The sequence below is a fragment of the Mustela nigripes genome, chromosome 4 (assembly GCF_022355385.1).
Source record: "Mustela nigripes isolate SB6536 chromosome 4, MUSNIG.SB6536, whole genome shotgun sequence".
NCBI lineage: Eukaryota > Metazoa > Chordata > Mammalia > Carnivora > Mustelidae > Mustela > Mustela nigripes.
The window spans coordinates 104,831,245-104,852,430 of NC_081560.1; the positions used below are offsets into that span (position 1 = coordinate 104,831,245).

General features: G+C 35.9%; 1 protein-coding gene across 16 annotated transcripts in view; it reads right to left on the reverse strand.

The window, feature by feature from the left end:
* Positions 1-21,186, reverse strand: part of SUGCT (succinyl-CoA:glutarate-CoA transferase) — an 840,768-nt gene that overhangs the window by 682,650 nt on the left and 136,932 nt on the right. For all 16 annotated transcript variants that reach the window (XM_059397231.1, XM_059397230.1, XM_059397222.1 and 13 more), the window contains exon 8: positions 6,350-6,493. In XM_059397231.1, coding sequence (XP_059253214.1) covers positions 6,350-6,493 — 144 coding nt within the window. The remainder of the gene's footprint in view (positions 1-6,349; positions 6,494-21,186) is intronic.

Below are 21,186 nucleotides of genomic sequence, written 5' to 3' on the forward strand. Positions count from 1 at the left end.
CAGAGTAATTGGAACCACATCCAAACCCACTTCCTTGTTATTTACCAATATCATCTGAAGAATACAGTTTAGATGCTGACGTTAGACAATCTTCAGTTGACAACTTTAAATCATATTAAGACTAAAAAAAAAAATCAAAGAATTTTATGACAAGGGTTAAAAGTTCATAGCCTTGGAACTATGAAAAATTTGGTGCCCACTTGTAAACCACATCCCGGCCACTGTCGTGTCTCTACAATAAAATGGTTTTGTTGTGGTTGAGGCAATCAACTCCGAGTTAATAATTAGCTACTATTCAAATCAAGTGTAATTTGCGTAATTGTATACCAACTCACTTCTAAGAGAAGTTCAAAATTTCATTTTTAGCAACTGATATCGAATGTTATAATCATTCGTTTGTCATCCTATGTAATGCAATCAAAATGAGTAGAGAAGTATGTTTTTTTACCCACGGCATGAAATCACCATCATTTTCCAGGCAGCTGAAATTAAGTTCAAATGTTATCTGCTCAATGCAGGTGAACATTTATATAAAAAAAGAAAATGAACACATTTTTTAAAAGGTGAAGTTTCCTATTATACTACTTTGTAAAGTACCTAGAAATAGTGCTTCACATTTACAGAAAGCAAAGTTTAATCATTCTTTGGTTTGGTATTTGGATCACGAATCTATAAATGTTATGTTAAATTGAAAGACGAAGTAAAGTTAGTCAAGATTTCTCTATTATATGGGGCGCCTGGATGGCTCAGTGGGTTAAGCCGCTGCCTTCGGCTCAGGTCATGATCCCAGGGTTCTGGGATCGAGCCCCGCATCGGGCTCTCTGCTCAGCCGGGAGCCTGCTTCCTCCTTTCTCTGCCTGCCTCTCTACCTGCTTGTGATCTCTCTCTGTCAAATAAATAAATAAATAATCTTTAAAAAAAAAAAAGATTTCTCTATTATGAAAAGCTACAATAATTATAATAATAAAATCATTATGTCAATAGCCACCTTTTTAATTTCAGCACATTTCTAACACTGCAAAATATTTTCTCAATAACCTAATAAAATTAATGCAAGTCATCGGAATACTTTCTAATTTATGCAGAATTTTTCACATCCTTTAGTGTACTAGATTCTCAAAACAACTCAGTATTGTTAATATAATGTTGATTGGCTCCCAACATCTATTTCACCTGCCTCTGACCAAAAAATAACCTTACCATTCTTTGGGGGAATCACATTTTCCCCCGTTACAGTCATATTGTTTGGGTGGAGTGAACCCCATCCCTGGTACCTAGAACAGCTTAAGACAAACAGCATATTTTTCAGTCCTCATTAATTGGTTCAGGAATGGTCACTTAAGCCAGTGAAATATATGGTCTTGTTTTCTGGGCTTCTATGAAAAAGGTCTTCCTTTTTCTTCCATGGAAACTGCTAAAAGATTCTGTAAGTTTCCCTCATGGTACAGTATAAAGATGTAAGATCTGGAAGCAGTACTGCTTCAACTATAGCTCTGTGTAATGAAAGACAGAGAAAAGGGGACTTGGAAAAGGCAGCGCAGAATAGGAGGGAAAACAGGGAAGTAAAGAAAGACGAGAGGGAAAAAGAGAAAAGAGATGCCCAAGACTTGAGCGGCACATGAGATGAGAAGAAAAGAAGTTACAGAGAAAAGAAATAGGGTAGAGGCAAAACGAGAAGAACAGAGGGTGGGCAACAGTGGGAGAAGAGAATGAAAATGGTCTTATCACCCACCACCTTGCACTTCAGACTGGCTTCAACAGAAACTATTATCTATACCACTGCCCTTGAAAACTTAGCACTGTTCCCAGCTCAGAAGCTATTCTGGTTGTGGCAACCATAGCATGTCTCCAAGGAGACACAGTCTTTGGTTGAAAAGACCATCACCGAGGGAACTGCTAGATAAAAAACCAGAGGCCTTGAGAGGTTAAAAATCCAGATTCCTAAGCATGACATGTGAGGCCCTTAATACTCTTGGCCCAACTGTGTTCTAAAATTCTCTCCTACAGAGAACCATGCATCACCTCCAGCTCTCCATTAGGACAAGACTATCTCTACTACTAAGCCTTGAACAGACATGTCACCTCCCGCTCTAACCAAGCTACCACAGCGCCTGGGGCACAGTGAGTCCTCAGCTGACAAGAGCTCATAAAAAACCCACTCCAAATGTTCTCTTTCTCAAAATTCCCATATTTCAACAGAAACACTTGTCCATCAGGTTAAATTCCATGAGTCCGAACATGATTAGATAATGATCCAGACAGTTTCACTTTGTGCACTGTCTTACTCTGACTCTTGGAATGCAACGTGGGCACAGGAGGGGCCTGTCTTGTTACATGTACCCTTTCCACTGAGTGATCTTTTTTTTCCCTCTGCCTTTTACTAAATTTGCCTTCTTCCTGGAGCTTCACCACAGGAAAGCTAGATCTTGCCTGTCCCTCGGTGCCAAAGCTTTTGTCTTTATTGTGTAGGGGAAAGAGAAACCAAAATTCTTGCTGTGACTCTGTTGGTCAAGCAGATCAACATCTCCTAGCTTCAGTTTCTTTCCAAATAAAATAGGAATAAAAAGTCCTGCCCTATACACCTGGGTGCCAGTGGAGCATTGAACTCTTGGTTTCAGCTCAGATCATGACCTTGGGGTTGTGAGATGGAGTCCAGACTTGCACTCAGCATGGAGTCTCCATGGGATTCTTTTCCCTCTGCCTCCCACTCTGCCCTTCACCCCTCTCTCACTCTTGTGCTCTCTCTCAAATAAATAAATAAAATCTTTTAAAAAAATTCCTGCCCTACCTACCTCAAGTGATTCTTATGAAGATCATATAAAACATTAGATCTGAAAATCCATGGCTTTAAAATAAGACTTAATCCATTTTTACTGTTAAAAGGTAATGACAAGAGCCAAGATATGGAAACAATCTAAGTGTTCATCAATGGATGAATGGATAGGGACACCTGGGTTGCTCAGTTGGTTAAGTGGCTGCCTTCAGCTCAGAGTCCTGGGATCGAGTCCCACATCAGGCTCCTTGCTCAACGGGAGCCTGCTTTTCCCTCTGCCTGCTCTGCCTGCTGCTCCCCCTGCTTGTGCTCTCTCCTTCTCTCTGACAATTAGATAAATAAAATCTAAAAAAAAAAAATGGATGAACGAATTAAAAAAAAATTTGTACATATACACACACACAATGGAATGTTATTCAGGAATCAAAAAAAGAAGGAAATCCTGCCATTTGTAACAACGCAGATGGACCTTGAGGGCATTATGCTAAGTAAAAGAAGCCAGTCAGAGAAATACAATCTTGTTTATATGTGGACTCTAGAAGAAATTTTTTTTTTGCTTAAAAAAAAAAAAAAACTGAGCTCATAGAGAACAGATCGGTGGTTGCAAGAGGCAAAGGGCTAGTAAAATAGGTGAAGGGGGTCAGATGGTACAATTTCCAGTTATAAAATAAATAAGTCACAGGGATGTAATGTACAGCATGGTGACTATAGCTAATAATACTGTGGGAAAAAGAGACCGCAACTATGTATCAGGATGGATGTTAACCAAACTTATTGTGGTGATCATTTTGCAATATATACAAATATTAAATCATCATATTGTATAACTGAAACTAATATAATGTTTTATGTCAGTTTTACCTCGATTTTAAAAAGGTAGTTAATGAGTCTAAAACACACTAATAACTTTAGCAACCTTGGACTGGATCAGCTACAGCAAATGGGCTAAATCCCTCCTACTGAGTTTGCTAAAAGCAAATCATCTCATCATTAGTTGTTTATCAAGTGCTTATCCTAATTCTACGGTTTTCTATGTTTTTCTAACTTTCCTATGAAACCTAAGGGCCATGAGACATACCCACTGCTAACAGTGTGTGTCCTATTGATCTCAAAAGATTGGAAGAGCCTGCTATTTGATGAGTACTGGGCTGGGCTTTGAAGATACCACTATAAGCAGGAACAAACATTATTCCTGCATTCATGGGACTTATCGGCTCAGGGGACAACATGAGCAACAAACACACACACACACACACACATACCCCAAATGACTGGAAAGCAGTGTATGTAGGTATGCATGCATGAGTTTGCACTTCTTGTACCCTCACTTTGAAACAGCCCCACTGGTGATATCAAACCCCCTCTTCCACTCCCATCCCCAGGGAACCACACACCTCCACACCATGAATCTCACTGTGCTAGGTGCTGGAAGAGAATTAAATTCTACCATACGCTACAAGAGAATTTCTTCCAAAGCTAATTAATCATTGACATGTAAGTAAAGCAGACTAGGTAAAGATCAGGAGATTTAAATAGAGTCCCAAATCCAGGACCAGCCACATAATTTGCAAGTACTGGTGCAAAGTGAAAAAAATGTAGGGTCTCTCATTCAAAAATAATTAAGAGGGCGCCTGGGTGGCTCAGTGGGTTAAAGCCTCTGCTTTCGGCTCAGGTCATGATCTCAGGGTCCTGGGATCGAGCCCACATCGGGCTCTCGGCTCAGCAGGGAGCCTGCTTCCTCCTCTCTCTCTGCCTGCCTCTCTACCTACTTGTGATCTCTGTCTGTCAAATAAATAAATAAATCTTTAAAAAATAATAATAATAATAATTAAGAATCTCATGGCAGTGATAACAGAGTATTTAAACTAAGCCTAGGACCCTCTGTGACTGCACAGGTCAAACCCCTTGAAGCCTTCCTGGCTTCCAACATTATTGAATGTGTAACTTGTAGCCAGTGAACTTACCCTGCCTCAGGTTCCTTACAGATTTAAAATTAGAGGAAGGAAGAAAAGGCTTTCAGCTTCTTTCCATAACCAACATCTGTGTTTCTCTATGTAGAAGGCAGTTCATTCATTTGGAGAGAATTATTTTACCCTTTTATATAACCCATTAAAATGCTCACTGTGACTGAAAGCTAATGTTGAAACCCCATATGTAGTATTTTACCTTCAACCATTTTGATGTTTTTTCTAACCTCTAGACAAGTCCTTAATTTTGTCTATGAGAACAAATCTCCAAACAGATTTCCAAGTTTACTAGTCTCCCATGTATGCCATTTAAATCTGAAATTCCTAACTGAGGTTTCCATCTATAAAGTAATTTTTCCCATAGTAAAATATCACCTTACATAAATTTGGTATTTTCTTTTTTTCTATTCCTGAAAATTTATCAGTTCTGAATAGGCATCTAGGTCTGCTCCAATAAAAAGGAGACAAAATGGCAATCTTAGACTTAGTTAGCCTTTTAATTCCACCAGGTTAATTTTTAGCATGACATAACTGATAACTCTCTAAACCAGGGATTCTAACCTGGAGTCCGTGGAAAGAATTCTGGGAAGTAATTAATTTAAATGGAAACAAAATTATATCTCTATGTTCATCCAACTTCTAACAAAATTTAGCATTTTCTTCAATTATGAATGTAGACAACAAACTCCAGGAGTGTTAGTAGTTCATATGGCTTGATTACGAATAAACTATCCATATTTTCATAGCATATTCTAGATATTGCAAATATCTTAAAACATCATTTATGTTCAACATTACCTCAAAATTGCAATAGTTACGATAATAGATCATATGGTTTAATGTATTAGTAAAAAACTGCATGTGTTGGGGCGCCTGGGTGGTTCAGTGGGTTAAGCCTCTGCCTTCGGCTTGGGTGATGATCCCGGGGTCCTGGATCGAGCCCCACATCGGGCTCTCTGCTCTGCGGGGAGCCTGCTTCCTCCTCTCTTTCTCTGCCTGCCTCTCTGCCTACTCGTGATGTCTATCTGTCAAATAAATAAATAAAATCTTTAAAAAAAAAAACTACATGTGTTATTACAACACAAAACTGGTTTTTATATAGAAATAACCATATTTTAATAAAACTGGCTCCCTTGTAATGATAAGTATATCATTTTATGCATCTAAAAACAAAATTCTGAAAAAAGGTCCATAGCCTTCACCAGACTATTCAAAGGGACCATAGTACATAAAAGGTGAAGAAATCCTGGTCAAAAGGAGTTACAGAGCTCATGTGACAATAAAATAGAACCAAATGTACTCTTTTCTCACAAATAGTAATAGACCCATTTTAATACAGTCTTTAAAACTCTAATTCAACAGCAACGTCTACATATAACAAAATCTTCATGGCCTGTTTATTTTAACTTAACAATAATTAAGTATACCAAAATAGAACAGCTTTTGCTGTTGTTGTTTGTGCGTTTTTCCTGGTTTGTTTGTTTTTTTTCTTTTTGCAGATGGGATTTTTGACCATAGGATTTTTGACCATAGGATTTTGACCATATGAAAGAGTATAACCCAGACATATGCCTACACCCACAATCTCAAATGTTCTTTTGCTTGGTACCTGAGATGACAGTAGGTTACAATCAATGAACAGTCCTTTCCCTGTTTTGTATCTTTGTATCAATCCAGCCATAATGGCTCCATATGCATACAGGCCAGTAGCAAGATCAGTCATGGCCACTCCCGGACGAACTGGGTCTCCATCCTGGGTTGGGGAGAGAAAATCAGAGAAAATTGAAAATTGAAACCATCATATGATCTCTCAAATATTCTAAGAGAAAACAGAAGAAAGAATTGTAGATGACATGTGCATGCACACACACAAAAGGAATACACCAAGCTGCTATAGTGGATATTTGCTGCTGGTAAGAATATATTTCTATTTACTGTATCTCTCACTCCATGTCCTACAGACCAAACCAAACCAAATAAAATAAAATAGAATATTTTACGGGCGCCTGGGTGGCTCAGTGGGTTAAGCCGCTGCCTTCGGCTCAGGTCATGATCTCAGGGTCCTGGGATCAAGTCCTGCATCGGGCTCTCTGCTCAGCAGGGAGTCTGCTTCCTCCTCTCTCTCTCTCTCTGCCTGCCTCTCTGCCTACTTGTGATCTCTCTCTGTCAAATAAATAAATAAAATCTTTAAAAAAAAAAAGAATTATAAAAAAAAATAAAAAATAAAAATAAAATAAAATAGAATATTTTAAATATGCCTGAAATTCCTTCTTAATATATTTTACCTAGTTTAACAGAAAAAAAAAATAATTGAATTTGAATTCAAATAAGGAAATTCATTGGAAATGAAAGAGAGGTTTGGTTTTGCTTTGTTTTTGTTTCTTGTTGGGTAAGAGGATCTCCCAAGAAAAAAGAAGGCAGAAGACCTGGTCTACTCTCCTTATAAGCACGTTAGTTACTGATGAATATACTAATGGTATTAGCTTTAAAAAAAAAAAAAAAAAAAGTACTCATCCATAGAAGGCTTTTAGCAGAATACTCTTGTTTTAGAACCATTATGGTAAACAAACCTAGAATCTATAGGTTTGTAAGAGACATCACCTATGCAATTATCGGAGTATAAAATGGAATATTTCATAGCCTATAATGTTCCCTATTGTACAAGGTAACCCATGTACATCATTAGAGATCATATCTATTGCTCCGGGATAGACAGTTTTGTCTACCATGGGAACAAAGAATCTAGGGGCCTCTCTCAATGTCCAGGACCTCTGTCTGCTTTTCCTGTGACTTTCAGTTCCTTGTATCCTTAAAATTACAAGTAAAGCTTAATACTGATTAACATCTTCAATTCATGTCAGTCTGATTTGACAATCCAATCACTGACCTATATGTAAAGATACTAGAATAGTGCCTGGCAAACAAGAAGTCTCCTATAAAAATCAGCTAACACTATCATTAACATTATTATCACTCATTGTTATATCATAGAGTTTCTATTTTGCACTACCTCGAATTTTGTTAATCCGTTCATCACACAGAATACATTAAAAAGCCTATATTTCATCTGGTTGATACACTCATTCAATCACCTCCTTATTCATTAATTCCAGCTGCTATTCAATCATTTTCAGAAGGTAGTTTTTCCTTTCCTGCAATCCATACATGAACTACACCAATCATCTTATGAGAGTGCTAAATAACGTTAAAATCAAGTAAGTGAGAATATTTAATAACTAAACTTTTTCTCTGCTCTTTAACACAATTTCAATGAAGATACAGCAATGAAAATTGGAAACCTCTGGCTGTTTCCTACCCATTATGATTGGAAAAACTTGTAGTGGCTTGAATCAGTAAATTTAAAATTAAAATCATCATTGGGATTTAAGATTATTTATATTGTTAAAAATGAGAGAAAAGAAAAAATAAATTAAAAAATTTAAAAAATGAGAGAAAAGTACAAATTTAAGTTTATAGACACATTTTCTTGCTATAAAATGAATAAACTCATATTTTATCTGCTCTACTTCTCAGACCAATAGGAATAAATTAGACAATAAATCCTTTATCTTATATTTAAACTTCCTGAAAAGGGGAGGCTTTTATTACCTGCTTAATATTCCAAAAACATCATTATCCAGAATAACAGTATGAGACTATAAGTATTAAACAAACATTAACTCGTCAATATATCAGAGACAACATTATCACTGTTAAAGGTGATAAAATTATTTATATCAAATAATTTTAGTGAAACACCAACTTACTAACATACTTAGATTCAAAGTATGAATCGGGCTTACTAACATACTTTAGATTCAAAGATACAAATAAGCTGAAAATATGAAAGCATGGGGAAAAAATATGTCATGAAAACAATAGCCATAAGAATGTTGGAGTGGCTATATTAATATCAGACCAAAGAGTTATTAAAACAAACCAAAAAAATGTCACAAGAGAAAATGGGATCATTGCATTAGGAAAATATAACAAGTATAAACATATATGCACATGTTTCCATATATGGAAAAAAACAAAAAGCCAAAAGTGACTGATTTGAAAGGAGAAACAGACACTTCAGGAATAATAGAAGGTTTCAAAACTCAAATATGAATAGTGAATAGAACAACTAGATAGGAAATCAAGAAAGAAAGAAAAGATTTGAACACCATAAACCAAATATATTTAATATCTAGAAAACATATCCAACAACAAAATGCACATTCTTCTCAAGTGCACATGGAAAATTCTCTAGGACAGACAATATCATAGGCCATAAGACAAATTAAAATAAATTTAAAAGTAGTGAGTTCATACAAAATATGTTCTCAAATAATAACTGAATGAACTTAAAATCACTAACAGAGGCATAATTTGGAAAACCAAAAATATGTGTACAGTAAACAACATAATTCCAAAGCATTAACAAGTAACAAACAAAATCACATAAGAAATTAGAAAATACTTCAAGATTAATAAGAGGCATCCATATTGGTAAAGAAGTTAAAATGTTGCTATTTGTGAACAACATGATACTATACACAGAAAGTCCTAGACTCTACCAAAAAACTACTAGGAGTAATAAATGAATTCAGTAAAGTTGCAGGATACAAAATTAATACCCAGAAATCAGTAGCATTCTATATACTAATAACAAAATAGTAGAAAGAGAAATTAAGAACACAACCTCATTTGCAATTGCACCAAAAAGAATAAAATACATAGGAATAAACTCAAAGAGATGAAACACCTGTATTTTGAAATCTATAAAACACTGATTAAAGAAATTGAAGAAGAAACAAATGGAAAGATATTTTATGCTCATGGATTAGATGAACTAAGAATATTTAAAATGTGCATACTACCCAAAGCAATCTACAGATTCAATGTGATCCCTATCAAAATACCCATAGTGGTTTTTTTTTTTTTTTACAAAAATAGAACAAATTATCCTAAAATTTATATGGAACCACAAAAAATTTCAAATAGTCAAGGAAATCTTGAGAAATAAAAACAAAACTGGAGGTATCACAACCCCAGATTTCAAGTTATACGACAAAGCGAAAATAATAAGGGCACCTGGGTGACTCATTCAGTGCCTGCCTTCAGCTCAGGTAATGATCCTAGAGTCCCAGGATTAAGTCCCACATTGGGCTCCCTGCTCAGCAGGGAATCTGCTTCTCCCTCTGTCCCTCACCCCACTTGTGCTCTCGTTCTCTCTCTCTCAAATAAATAAATAAAATCTTTAAAAATAAAGTTGTAGCAACCAAAACAGTTTGGTACTGCCAAAAAAAAAGAGAGAGAGAGAGAGAGAAATAGACACATAAATCAACAGAACAGAATAGAGACCCCAGAAATGAAACCACACATATATGATCAATTAATCTATTACAAAGGAGTCAGGAATATACAATGGAGAAAAGACAGTCTCTTCAATAAATGGTGCTGGAAAACTAAACTGCTGCATGTAAAAGAATGAAACTGGACCACTTTCTAATACCATACACAAAAATAAACTCAAAATAGATTAAAGTCACAAATGTGAGCGCTGAAACCATAAAAATCCTAGGCACTAATTTCTCTAACATCAACTGCAGCAAAATTTTTCTAGGTATATCTCCTAAGGCAAGGGAAACAAAAGCAAAAATTAACTATTGGGATCGCATCAAAATAAAAGGCTTTTCCACAGTAAAAGAAACCACCAACAAAACAAAAAGGCAACCTAATGAATGGGAGAAGATATTTACAAATTCAAAAAGATATATACACTATATTTATTGCAGCATTATTTAACTTATATAAACACTATATTTATTGGAGCATTACTTAAAATAGCCAAGATATGGAAGCAACCTAAGTGTCCATTAGTAGACAAATGGATAAGGAAGAGGTGGTATGTATGTACATGTGTATGTACACATACACACACACATGCACAGATATGCTGAAATACTACAAAGTCTTAAAAAAAAGAATGAGATCATGCCATTTGAGACAACATGGTTGGACCTAGAGGGTATTATGCTAAATGTAATAAGTCAAACAAAAAGACAAAAACCATATGATTTCCCTTATATGTGGAATCTAAAAAAATAAAACTAACGAATTAACAAACAAAAAGCAGAATCAGACTTATAAATACAGTGAACAAACTAATGGTTGCTAGAGGGATGGGAGGTTGGGGATGGGCAAAATGGATGAAGGGGTGTGAGAAATATATAGGCTTCCAGTTATGGAATAAATTAGTCATAGGAATAAAAGGCACAGCATAAGGAATATGACAAATCGTAGCTACACCTGGGTGAACATAGCATAATATATAAACACGTGGAATCACTATGTTGTACACCTGAAACTTATGTAACAGTGTATATCAACTATACTCAAGTAAAAAAAAATACTTTTTAAAAGAAAATGTTTCAAGAAAAGTGAAAATAAAGGTACAACATACCCAAATTTATGAGATGGAGCTAAAGCAGTATTTGAGGGCAATTTATAGCTGTAAATACCTATATTTTAAAATAAGAAATATTTCAAATGAATAACTTAGCATTCCTCCTTTAGACATTGAAAAAAGAAAAGCAAACAAAACTCAAAGAAAGTGAGAAGAAGGAAGTAATACAGGGTAGAGCAGGAAATAATGAATAGAGAATAGTAGTCCAATGGAGAAAAATCAAGAACAACAAAAAAAAGCTGGCTCCCTGAAAAGATCAACAGAAGTTGACAAATCTGTACCTGAACCTTATTTTTTTAAGATTTTATTTATTTATTTATTTATTTGAGAGCCAGAGAGTGAGAACATGAGCAAGGAGGAGTGGTAGAGAGAGAAGCAGACTCTCCACTCAGCAGGGAGCCTGATGCAGGACTTGATCCCAGGACCCAGGGATAATGACCTGAGCTGAAGGCGGATGCTTAACTGAGCCACCCAGGTGCCCCTGTAGCTGAACTTTTAGAAAAAAGTGAAAAATAAATCTAACTAGCAAATAAATAGAAAAACTGAATAGATACGACAATTAGAGAAACTGAATTTGTAATCAAAATCTTCCAAAAAAATTCAAAAAGTCCTGGAAAATTCCACCAAGCATTTTTTAAAGTTTTGATTTAAATTCTAGTTAGTTATCATACTGTGTAGTATTAGTTTCAGGTGTACAATATAGTGATTCAATGCTTCCATACATCACCAGGTGCTCATCACAGGAAATGCAGTCCTTAATCTCCATCACCTATTTAACCTGTCTCTCCCCACCCACCTATCCCTTGGTAACCATCAGTTTGTTCTCTCTAGTTAAGAGTCTATTTCTTGGTTTGCTTCTCTTTTTTCCCCTTTGTTCATTTGTTTTGCTTCTTAAACTCCACATATGAGTAAAATCATACATCTACCAAGCATTTAAAGAATTAATGTTAATTCTTTGCAAATGCTTCCAAAAACTCGAAGAGGAAAGAACACTTCTCAACCTCTTCTGCATGGCCAGTAATATACTAAGGTCAAGCCAAACAAAGACATCACAAGAAAATAAAACTATACAGGCCAGTATGTCTTATGAGTGTGAACACAAATTCTCAACAGAACACTAGCAAATTGAATCTGGCAATATACAAAAGGATTATACATCATGAGTAACTGGGATCGATTTTCTCAGGAACAAGGTTGATTTAACATTTGAAAATCAATCAATGTAACAATCAAATCATTAAAATAAAGGACAAATGTAAAATGATCATCGCGACAGATGCAGATAAAGCATTTGATAAAATTCAACACCCTGAATGATGAAATATTCAACACACTAGGTAGAAAAGTGAACTTCTTCAATCCCACAAAGGACATATGTGAAGAAAAACACAGGTCACATCATAAGTAACTGTGAAAAATTGAATGCTTTCCCCCCTAATATCAGGAAAAAGAGAAGGATGCCTATTCTCATCACTTCAATTCAACATCGCACTGGAAATTTTAGCCAGTGCAATTAGGAAAGAAAAAGAAATATAAGGAATCTGGACTGAAAGAAAGAAGTAAAACCATGTTTGCAGATGGCATTATCCTATATATAGTAAATTCTTAGCAATCCACTAAAAAACTCTCAGAACTAATGAATGAGTTCAGCAAGTTTGCAAATAGATGGCAATATATAAAAGTCAACTATCTTTTCACAGTAACAATAAACAAATTAAAAATGATAAGAAAACAATTCTATTTACAATATCATTAAAGGAATAAAATACTCAGGAATAAATTTAACAAAAGAAGTACAAACCTATATCTTGAAAACTATTGAACACTGCTGAAAGAAATTAAAGAAGACCTAAATAAATGGAAAGACATCCCACTGTCATGAATCAGAAGACTTTATATTGTTAATATGGCAATACTCCTCAAATTGATCTACAAATTCAATGCAATTTCATCTACCAAAATCCTAGGTCCCTTGTTTTGTAGAAATAAAATCTAATTCTAAAATCCATATGGAAATATGAGGAAAGAAGCTAAAACAATATAGAAAAAGAATAAAGTTGGAAGATTCAGATTTCCCAATTTCAAAATATACTGACCAAGATATACAGACCAAGGAAATTCTCAGGTTTACTTTCAATTCCTTTTTGACAAGCATACCAAGATAATTCAATGGGGAAAGAATAGTCTTTTCAAAAAATGGTGATGCAAAAGAGTGAAGTTAGAGCTCCTCCTTACACCATATACAAAAATTAACTTTAAATGGATCTTAGACCTAGACATTAGATCTGAAACTATAAAGCAGAAGAAAATATAGAAGTAAACTCTCATGATCTTAAATTTGGCAATGATCTCTTAGCTATGACACCAATAGCAACAAAAGGAAAAAAGAGATAAATGGAACATGTTTAAAATTTAAAACATATGTGTTTCCAAGAAAACCATCAAGAAAATGAACAGACAACCTAAAAGTTTTTTCAAGTCACATATCCGATAAGGAACTTAGAACTAGAATTTATAAAGAAAATCACTAATTTACAGCTCAAATAGTAAGAAGGGAAATAACCCATTTTTTTAAATGGGCAAAGGATCTGAATAGACATTTCTCCAAGATACACAAATGGCCTTTAGCACAGGAAAAGATGCCATCAGAGAAATGCAAATGAAAACCACAATGAGCTTACAACCCAACAATAAAAAGACAACCCAATTTTAAAATGAGCAGAGTGTTGACACACTTTCAAAAAAAGATATACAAATAGCCAATAAGCACATGAAAAGATGCTCAACATCATTAGCCATAAGGGAAATGCAAATGAAAACCACAATGAGCTTACAACCCAACAACAAAAAGACAGTCCAATTTAAAAATGAACAGAGGGTTTGCACACACATTTCTCCAAAAATGACATATAAATAACCAATGAGTACATGAAAAGGTGCTCAAGGTCATCAATCATCAGAGAAATGCAAATCAAAACCACAATGAGATACCACATCATACATATTAGAAGGGCTGTCATGAAAAAGAGAGATAATAGCGAGTGTCAGCAAGGATGTGGAAAAATAAAAATTCTTAAACACTGCTGGTGGGATTGGAAATGCTATGCTCACTGTGGAAAACAGTCTAGCCATTCCTTAAAGAGTTAAACATACACTTACCATATGACGCAGCAATTCTTCTTCCAGGAATATACCCAAAAGGATGAAAGCCTACATCCTCACAAAAAGCTGATACCAAAGAGTAGAAGGAACCCAAATGTCCATCAACCAATAAATAAATGAAGTATGGGATAGCCATACAATGGGATATGTTAGGCAATGAAAAGAAATAAAGTACTGATACGTACTGACTTTATGGTAAGTGACAGAAGTCAGTCTCAAAATGGCACACTGTTAGGTCCCCAATAATGGGTCCGTGATTAAAGGAAGGAGACTGATACAAAGCGAAGGTCAAGCAAAGCTTTATTTTGCACCAAGCATCAAGAATCAAACTGACCAGCCAGGGCCACGTCTCTTACAGAGAGGGTGACCTCTCTCTGTTTCACAGACTAGCTTTTAAGGGCAAAGGCCATGTGGTTGGGCCTGGCCATGAACAGGTGGCCAATGAAATTGTGCAGAGAGAAAGCTGCACAGTCATGCTGGATCACACATAAGTGACCAATTGAATTATAATTTACCCTATAGTAGACATTTGAACCAGCCTATCACCGTGATCAGAATTGGTGCCCAAAAGGTGCCCAAAGGGCGGGGCTCATACTCTTTGGTAACTAGGGAGACAGTATGCATCCCCCCCACTGACCGGATGTCTCCACCTGGCATGACCCACCCTTGTATTTGGGCTTTGTTACCTAGGGCTGGTTTCCAGGACTTGTTTTTGAGTAAGTCCCTTGGGGGAAGGGGGACAGGGACAGTTTAAGGGTTAAACAACAAAGTTATTGTTTAACCTGGATGGAAGCCTCTGGCTAAATAGGTCCTTACACACACATTATATGAAATGTCCAGAAAAGGCCAATCCATAGAGACAAAAAGTAGAGCCAGGGACTGAGAGGAAGTGGAACAGGAAGTGCTGCTAATGAGTTTGGGGATCCTTTTTAGAGAGATGAAGATGTTTTAAATTGATTGTGGTGATAGCTACACAACTCTGTGAATATAAAAATCACAATGAATATAAAACCATTGAATTGTACACCTTAAATGAGTGAATTATATGGTACATGAATTACATGTCCATAAAACTGTTTTATTTTTCTAAACATCATTATAATGATGATAATAAAACAAAACAGAAAAAAAAAACAAATAATTAGTAATGAAGTTTGTTTTTTTTAAGATTTTATTTATTTATTTGACAGACAGAGATCACAAGTAGGAAGAGAAGCAGACAGAGGCGGGGTGGGAAGCAGGTTCCCCATTGAGCAGAGAGCCCGATGCGGGGCTCCATCCCAGGACCCTGATATCATGATCTGAGCCGAAGGCAGAGGCCTTAACCCACTGAGCCACCCAGGTATCCCTGGAAATGAAGTTTTGAAGAAGTCTTTTTAAAGGCCTGCTAAGGAACATATATTTAGTGGAAACTCTAGAAGTTACATTTCATCCAAAGCTGTTTGGTAACAATAACTAGATGTACCACTCAGGGACACCTGGGTGGCTCAGTGGGTTAAGCCCCTGCCTTCTGCTCAGGTCATGATCCCAAGGTCCTGGGATGGAATCCTGCGAGTCCTGCAAAGGGCTCCTTGCTTAGCAGGGAGCCTGTTTCTCCCTTTGTCTGTCAATCCCACTGCTTGTGTGCTCTCTCTCTCTCTCAAATAAATGAAATCTTTTAAAAAAATAAATACATAAAATCTTTTTAAAAATTGTCTTCTCAATTACTCAGTTTTCATATTCATTCATGTATTTCTGCAGTTTCACTGTTACCTGTGTTGTTTTCTTAAACTCTCTCATCCCCATTCATTCATGCATTTCAAAAGTAAAACCTAAACATTAGTTTTAAAAAAAAAAAACTTCACGTGCACCCAAATGTTCATAGCAGCTATGTCCACAATAGTCAAACTATGGAAAGAACCTAGATGTCCATCAACAGATGAGTGGATTAAAAAGATGTGGTGTATATCTACAATGGAACACTATGCAGCCATCAAAAGAAATGAAATCTTGCCATTTGCAACGATGTGGATGGAACTAAAGGGTATTATGCTGAGTGAAATAAGTCAATCAGAGAGAGACGATTATCATATTACCTCTCTGATATGAGGAATTTGAGGGGCAGGGTGGGGGGGATTGAGGGGTAAGGAAGGAAAAAATGAAACGATGGGATCAGAAGGGAGACAAACCATAAGAGACTCTTAACCTCACAAAACAAACTGAGGGTTGTTGGGGGGAGGAGGGGTATGGAGAGGGTGGTTGGGTTGTGGACATTGGGAAGGGTGTGTGATATGGTGAGTGCTGTGAGATGTGAAAGCCTGACAATTCATAGACCTATACCCCTGAAGCTAATAATACATTATATGTTAATAAAAATAATTAAAGATTTTTAAAATTAATAAAAATTTTAAAAACTAGTGAAATCCAAATAAAGTAGAGTTAATAGTACTGCACCAATGTTAATTTCTTAGTTCTGATCATTATACTATGGCTTCATAAAGAGTTAACATTTCATAAAGAGTTAAAATTGTAAAAGGTATGGGCTCAAGGATATAGGATATATATAAGGGTACTATTAAAGCATATAGGAATTTAGGTCATCATGGTGACCTAAATTATAAAATTAAGAATTTTTAAAAGATTATTTCTCATACAGGATTTAAGACTGTATATTATTTTCACTCATTTCTGCATATCTATTCCCACTACTTTCAGAGCTTATCAAATAGATTTTTTAAAGGAAAGAAGGATGGAAGAAAGAAAAATTGTATTTTTCTAAGTTATTACTTAAAATCTTGTTTTGTTAAAAAAAATATGTAAGAAACTATAAATCAATTCTGGCACGTATTCAATAAAGTGGCATGAATTTGAAGTCACGCATTTTTCTTTTTATTTATATTACCCAAACTAATTACTTCACAAAACAACAAAATTGTGAAAACTTTTTTTAAGTAGTTGGCTTCATTTCCAAAATTAAAAACATATATATCCTTAAATGTATCTGTCTAGATGTCATATTTTTATTTCATACTCAGTCATTCACTATACTAATGTAATTTACAGAAAATTTTGTTTCTACCTTGGGGCCCATGAATTTTTTAGTGACCTGTTTTCTGAAATATGAATTCTTCCACCATTTACTCACCATGTAATCTGTGGAAAGTTCTTAGTCTTTCTATTTTTTTCCCAATTGTCAAAGGTAGGTAATGATAAAATCTACCTCACCAGTAGGTATGAGAATTTAATAAGAAAACGTGTATAAAAGCACTTTATGTACAAGTGTGATTTTTTTAAGATTTTATTTATTTATTTGAGAGTGAGAGAGAGCATTAGAGGGGAGAAGGTCAGAGGGAGAAGCAAACTTCCCATGGAACTGGAAGCCCGATGTGGGACTCGATCCTGGGACTCCGGGATCATGACCTGAGCCCAAGGCAGTCGCTTAACGAACTGAGTCACCCAGGCACCCCACAAATGTGACATTTTATGAGATACTTGGTGTCATGCTAGGAGACCCATCAGAAACATTTAGCAATAGTCCAAGGGAGAGAGCCAAAGCGAACCTCAATTAAGGAAGAGAGCACACATTGACTCCAGAGATACTTAGAAATTTGAATTCTTAGACTTTGAGTATGGATTGGGTGAAAAGAGAGGTTAAAATTAAATTAATTTGGAAAAACAATCAACAGGAAATTGCTTCTTAATATGAGAGTAGTATTTTGATTATGAAAACCACTGTAAGTAAGACTTACAGCTCCAACTAGTAGGAAAGTATCTTTAGTACAAAGAGCAACATGGAGGACAAAAAAATGGTATATTCAGAATAAATAAGTATTTTAGCGCACAAGAATGCGGTCACTATAGTCACGGCCTTCCATTTCATAGGTGCAGACTATGGAATCACACAGTATCTGAACCTCCTGCTCTAAACACACACTCTACCTCAAACCACTTATTAAAGCTAAAAATATGCTTATATTGACATCCACACACAAATTTCTACGAAGCAATACTTCCCTTACAGGAAGGAGATTCCAAGTAATGGCTAAAACACTGAACTCAGCGCTGCAGATCCAACTCCTAGGTGCCTTCACTTTCCCACCTAAAAAGAGGCAAAACAAAATCTGCCAGTACGTGCCTCACTGACACTACAGAGGCCTCCAGCCTAAATCACATCTTTTTAGAAGTTGAAAGGATCTAATAGTTCAGTCCTCTTATCGGTGAAGACAGAAAAGCAGGAGAGTATATAGTTGTGAAGAGATCAATCCCTGGTACTTACTAGCAAACAGTGTTCCCACTGTAATGCATTAAATCCAGGCTCTCAGGGGTGGACAGTACCAACAAGACAAAAATCTTCAGACATTTCACCTAGAGACTGGAACAGGAAGATCATTTTCTTCATCAAAAATCGAAAGACTCAGGGCACCTGGGTGGCTCAGTGGGTTAAAGCCTCTGCCTTCAGCTGAGGTCATGATCCCAGGGTCCTGGATCGAGCCTGCTTCCCCCTCTCTCTCTACCTGCCTCTCTGCCCACTTGTGATCTCTGTCTATCAAATAAATAAATAAAATCTTAAAAAAAAAAAAAAACTCGAAGGCCCAACCCATCCATCATCCACACATCTCCATTTCAACCTTGACAAAGCACAAGTCAGAAGCCAAAACCACAACAAACTGGGACCCCAGAAAGAGGGAAGAAAAAGAAAAATTGAGACGACAAGAGAAAAAAGATCAGAGAGTCCATATCAAACAGGCAGCTCAAGGGAAAATGAAACAAACCAATTTGTGCCTTTCTCCAGCAGCTAGTGAATGCTTCGCTACCTATTATGAATTTCTTTCTGGGAATAAATTAGACTTTTTGTACTTCTAAATATTAAAAGTATAACTTAGAGGTATTCCTACAGAATATAACATTCCATAGTGCACTCTAAAACCAGGATCTAACTCTTTGCACAATCAGAAATAAGCAATCCCTGCTATGGACAAGAAACTGAGGAACAGCTAGGTTAACTAAATACTGTAAGATGTTACAACCATTTATTAGCTGAGTCAGGCTGAGACCCCTAATCAAGTGACCTTGAGCTCACTGCCTCTACCATATTACCACATTCAACTGTCTTCCTTAAGGATTCATTACCAGGTCTAGATTCTTAACTATCTTCTATTTGGTAAGCCAGTAAGGAGATCCCTGGAGGTCTCCTGAATTTCTACAGTGCTATATATAAGATGTCATGCTTTTCAAGATACTTCAACATATGCTGTTACATTTAGCTCTCAACAGTAATTCTGTAAGTACCAATATTACCTCCATTTTACAGATTATGAAGGAAGAATTCAGATGACACATGAGCTTGTCAAAATCATAGACAGCAAATGGTGCAACTAGAACTAGAGCTCACCAACCCTGACCCTAAAGCTTCTGTTCTTTTCGCTGCCATCTTGCCTCTGTACATTTTTCTAATTCCAATACCTCGTATCTCTCCTCTTCAGATGATTACTAGAGAGCAAAAATTTTAAAGAGGTGAGGTGATTTGTCATTCCTACAACTGCAGTTAAGAAGTCATCATTCCTGATGTGGATGGTTTGTTCAAAGCAATTCAAGTGAGTTGCACACAATCTAATGCACTTAACCGAGAAAAACGATTTTACCAGTGTGAAAAATGTAAACCAGACATTTTTCAGAAAATTAGAAAAATCCACTCATTGGGAGCCCACCAAATTGAAAAGTAGACAAAATTACAAATTTCCAAAATGTTTAACATACCAATTACAATATTTTCTTATCCAGCGATTAAATACCATCTAAATCATTTTGAGCTCACTCCCACAGTGAGATGCCCAAAATATCACCCCGCCTGGCTGTCCTCTGAAGTTTAAATAGGGTAAGACTGGGAGAAAACGGAATGGATGGTTAGGGAATTGTGTTATTTTAAGAGGTGGACTAAGAAATAATTTGGAATTTTTTTTTTACTTCTTTCCATGTTGTTCTTCAAGAATAGTTCCTGTATTATAGCTTTCTCTGATGCATCAGCAAGAAGCAAAACAAATCTAAAAGTCAATGTTAAAAAAAAAAAAGTCAATGTTTCTTTTTTATATTGTTTTATTTTAATTCCAGTATAGTTGACATACAATGTCATATTAGTTTCAGATGCACAAGGTAGTGATTCAATTATTCTTTTTTATTACTCAGTGGTCATCATGGAAAGTATACTCTTAATCCCCATCACCTACTTCACCCATCCCCCCACACGCCTTCCTCTGATAAGCTTTATTTTAAACAAGTACCCGCAGTTAAAGTTGTTTTCCAAGAACTTTTTTTACTTGAAGCATACTTAGAATACACGGTTCTCAAAGATTCATATAAAACATCCCATCCAAGAAAAACAGAATACACATTTTCTTTACGTACACAGGGAAGAAACCCCTGATCAAATCACATAAAAAGAGACATAACAAATATAAATTTAAGAAGACTAAAAGTCAATGTTTCTAACTTCTGAGACAAAATAACATTCATATCCACTAAGATCTGCCATAATCAATCCTACATTTAAAAAACCTCCTCTGAACACAGCCTCACATTGTATTTCAGCAAGTTGCTCAAGACCACCCCAGACCTTAGTCAGGAGTAGTCTACAGCTGGTACAACTTAAGTAAGCCATACCTAGAAGCAACAAAACAGATGAACTCTTGAGGGCTTTTCCTATCCTCTGATTTTACCTACTTCATTTAATTTTACTTCCCCACCAATAAATGATGTTTCAAAGACCCAAACTATGAACGTTGAATGCAATTACTTTGATGGAAGAATCTTTCTACATCAGTACCATAAGTTATCCAATATGACTCTTCCTGAAC